The sequence below is a fragment of the Pediculus humanus genome, genomic scaffold, assembly GCF_000006295.1.
Source record: "Pediculus humanus corporis 1103172107784 genomic scaffold, whole genome shotgun sequence".
Classification (NCBI taxonomy): domain Eukaryota; kingdom Metazoa; phylum Arthropoda; class Insecta; order Psocodea; family Pediculidae; genus Pediculus; species Pediculus humanus.
In genome coordinates, this window is record NW_002987379.1 from 70,139 (window position 1) to 74,481 (window position 4,343).

At 21.8% G+C, this 4,343-nt stretch overlaps 1 protein-coding gene across 1 annotated transcript; it reads left to right on the plus strand.

Moving 5' to 3' along the window:
• Window positions 1–1,928: 1,928 nt before the first annotated feature.
• Window positions 1,929–3,217, plus strand: Phum_PHUM365140 (Geminin, putative; the record flags this gene model as incomplete). The annotated part of the gene is made up of 5 exons (XM_002428086.1): window positions 1,929–2,021; window positions 2,400–2,521; window positions 2,622–2,767; window positions 2,866–3,059; window positions 3,146–3,217. 5 exons carry the CDS (start codon window positions 1,929–1,931, stop codon window positions 3,215–3,217), a joined length of 627 nt encoding a protein of 208 aa, XP_002428131.1.
• Window positions 3,218–4,343: the final 1,126 nt, after the last annotated feature.

Here is a 4,343-nt window from a genome sequence, read left to right on the forward strand (position 1 = left end):
AATTTGGTTTTTTAAATATTTTTAATTAAGATTTAATTTTTATTGCTGTAGTTTTTGTGATTGTTGTCGTTGTCGTTGTTGTTGTTGTCTTTGTTATTCTTGTTTATTAAAAAAAAAAAAAAAAAAAGAAAATTTTACCATTTAAGGGGCGTTTTATTTAAACATTTAAATAAAATTTCACAACAAACTTTTTATTTCCCCCTTTTTTTTTGTCTTTTCTTTTTCTCTCTCTCTCTCTCTCTCTCTCTCTCTCGTGAAAAATCGTTTAAAGTAATCAATAATTTTTTTTTTGTTTTGTTTTGTTTTAATCACAATTTCAAAGCGTTTTTAATTAAAACTTTTTTTCTTTCTTTTTTTTAAAAACAATAATTAACATCCTCAATTATTTATTTAATTTTCAAATTAAAAAAAAAAGAAAACAGAAAAGAAAATGTCTTGAAATGCTACAACAAAAGAAAGACAAAACAAAAAAAAAACATTGTTAAAATTTACATAAATTATTTTCACTCCCCGTTTGTTAAATACCCTTTAAAAAAAAATTAAATCAAATGCAATTAATGATAATGATAATGATGATAATAACAATAACATTAACAAAAAGATTTATAAAAAAAAATAAAAAGAAAATAATACAATTCAAATAAATAAATGTTGAAACATTTAACACAAAAAAAAAGTGAGAGAATTGAATTATTTTCTTTATTATTATTATTATCATCATTATTATTATTAATCAATGACAAGTTAATTAATTAAATAAAGATTCAAAGACGATGATTTAATATTGACCGGAGAAATGATAAGAATTAGATAAGAGAATAAATAAGAAAATTTTCTATACATATAAAATAAAATAAAATAAAAATAGAGAAAAAGAAAATTTTTTAATTAAAATTTTAATTATGTTTTTTAATAATAATAACTATGGATGAAAAATTTTTATACAGTCATTTTATTATTATTATTATTTTCCTTCTATAAATATCATTATCTTGATGTTACAAGAAACATTAAAATAAATGGCAATTTTTTTTTTTTTATAAAATAATGATAAAATTTACTAAACTAAAATATCGATTTACTAAGGAAGGAGAGGGGTTGAGGAGGGAAATGGTATCTCCATAACATAATTCATTTATTTGATTTTTAAATTTAAATTTTCTCCCCCATCCCCCCTCCCCCCGTTTTTATATAGGCATATAATGTGTTTTATAGTCTTTTAAAAAGGAGCCCAACACGTTTGTGTTCAATGTGTGATTTTCTTCCTATTATTATTATTATTATTATTATTATTATTCGTGCTTCTTCCTTTTATCGTTAAAAACTCTTTTATTGAATTGTTTATTATTGATGAGAAATTATATTTTGAATTAATATCTAAATAAAAAGACGTGAAATGTTAATGAATAACTTTTTTAATCCTATGTTATAAACATTAAATACTACTACTACTACTACTACTCCTACTATTCAAATTGAATCAAAAGTTGTTTTTGTTTTGTGTTTTACATTGATAAAATTTAAACTTTATAACTAAATAAATAAAATATGGTGAATAATATAAAATGGAGAGCGAGCGTTAAATTTAAACAAATATATATATAAATAAATTCTTTTGAAAATGGCGGATATCTTGTAATTAAAATAAATTCAATTAATTTTGATTTACGAACAAACGCTACGTCGTAATCGTATTTATATATATTTTAACTAAATATTAATTTATTTTATTAACGAGTTTTGAAAATTCCAAATTATTTTTTACTTATATATATATATTTTTTTTATTAAAATATAAAATTACTCATTATAATATTTAATTGAAAAAATGTGTTTTTCCAATACGGAAAATGATGCGAGAGGAGGGGAAAAAAAAATTGTTTATCGATGACGTCATAACATGGGCATCAAGTCGATAAATTTCATAAATGATTTTTGCCGCGTTTTCGATCGAAGCGCCATCTTTCGAGGCGTGCGCATCACGTCTACTATGCCACTTATTTGTAACGGTCGTATTACATGTTTATGTTTTCAATGAAAAAATAAAAAAAATCTGTTATTTATTTGATATTAAGTGCGTGGTTTTACATTCTTTTTATCTGAAATAATTTTAACGAATTTACAATTAGTAATGGTGAGTCGGTTTTAATTAATTTGTATGCTATTTCGGTATCAAATATTTTTTTTTTCCCTTTCATGTTGGCTTTCACATCAATGATGAAATATCAAATTTATTCTTATGAATGCAAATTTGTTTCATCATTTTTGAAAATATGTTAATGAGTAGTTTTTCCTACGAAAGAGGTTTTAACTCCTCTTGATAATTTAAATCATTTTTTTTGTTGCTTTGCTTTATTTTCATCCTTGATTAAATGTTCTTATTATTTTTTTACATTCAGGATATTAAAGGATTAAAAAAATCAAAAAAAACTCCTAATATATTAAGAATAGCAGCCAGGGACAAAGAAAATTTAACGTCGAAAATAAGCAAAGAAAAAAGCTCACTCAACATTAATAACAAGTAAATGTTTTTACAATTAATTATTGTTTTTGTTTGGCACATGTTTAAACTTGTCATTAAAATTAAAATTCAAAATGTCTAAAAATTATACAAATTCTAGGGAATCTGAAAACCTCATTGTTAAAAGAATAAAAAAAAATGATGATCTTAATAACAGTGAATGTCGAATAAAAAAAAATAATAAAATAAAAAAAATCATACCAAAGAAATCTAATAGTAATATTACAGAGTCTGATTTAACATCAGGTAAGAATTTCAATTAATCAAATTATTAATTATTATTTAAATTTACTTTTGAGAGGATTGATAAAAAAAAAAAAAAATGACAATTTGTTTTGTATCAGACACTCCTAGCGAAAATTATTGGCAAAAATTAGCTGAAAGTTATAGAACTGCTTTAGACGCAGCATTAAAAGAAAATGTTAATCTTCACAACAGTGTTAATGAATTATCGAATAAAGTAAATGAACTCGAATATGAAAATACTAGATTGAAAGCATTGCATGATGAAGCTAAAGCATTAGTAGAAGTTTTAACTGTAAGTTTATTTGTTTATTTATTTATTTTTTTTTTAAATTATCGCTATTGTTCACTGCGACTAAAAATCTTTTTGTTTTATAATAGGAAATGATTGAAAAAAACGATGATGAAATTGATGAAGACGATGAAGAAGATGAGGATAACACATCACTTTAATAATTTGCATTTTTTTTTTTTAATTTTAAACATATTCTTGTGAATTTTTTTTTTCTTAAATAATAATAAGCCACAAAATTAAAAATGAGAAAATTTGAATTTTTAATTTAAACGGCACCAAAAAAAAATTAAATATTTATCAAAATAATTTTAACGAATACTTTTCCTTTTATTTTTTCTCATTATCTGAAAATTTCGATAAGATGTAGTAAGTTAAATTTTATATAATTTAATTTCATTTGTGGAAACATTTTGTAAAAACATCATCATTATTTATGTCATGTATAATACCACATGATTCGAATGAACTTTAAGTCAGGATTTTTCAACTCGATGAGGGTAGTCACACATACACAAACATGATACATATTAAAAATTGTATAATTTTTGAAAATATTTTTTTTTTTTATGATAAATAAACTCGAATAGTAATAGTAATAATAATAATATTAATATAAATTAATTTTATACCCTCTATAATTTGTTATTCCACAATCGAAATCCGTTATCAACTCATTTCAATACAAACAATATGATTTTGAATACTTTTTTATTATTTTTTTCTAAAGTTTTACTGCCACATTGTTTTTATTTTTGTAAAAGAAGAAAAAAAAATTAAATTAAATAAAGTCAGTCGAATTAACCTTAATAAAATTCATAATTTTTTAAAATATATTTAAGTCGAAATAAATTTATTTATTTATTTATTTTTTTTTTTTATAAAATAAAGTCAGTATGTGCGTGTGTGTACGTGTATGGTATATTTCACCAATTTGGGTTGTTTTGTTAGTCAATTTTGATTAAAATTTATTACAAAAACTTTTTACTATATATATATATAAAAGTATAGAGAGAAAAAAAAAAGAACAAAGTTTTCTAATTTATCAGAAATACATTAACTGAGTTAAAAGTCAATTTTTGTGCTTATGGTTAACTTTAAAATAAAAATAAAAAAAACTTGTAGACGTTCACATACCATAAAATGTGCAATGAAAGTTTTCTCTCTCTATTTCTCTCTTTCTCTTTTTTTTTTTTTTTTTTTTTTTTTTAGTTTTAAATCTGACAAAATGGTTGAGAGTGTTTTCTTTTTTTGTTGCCTTTATTTTTTAATCCTTCTCTAAGAAGT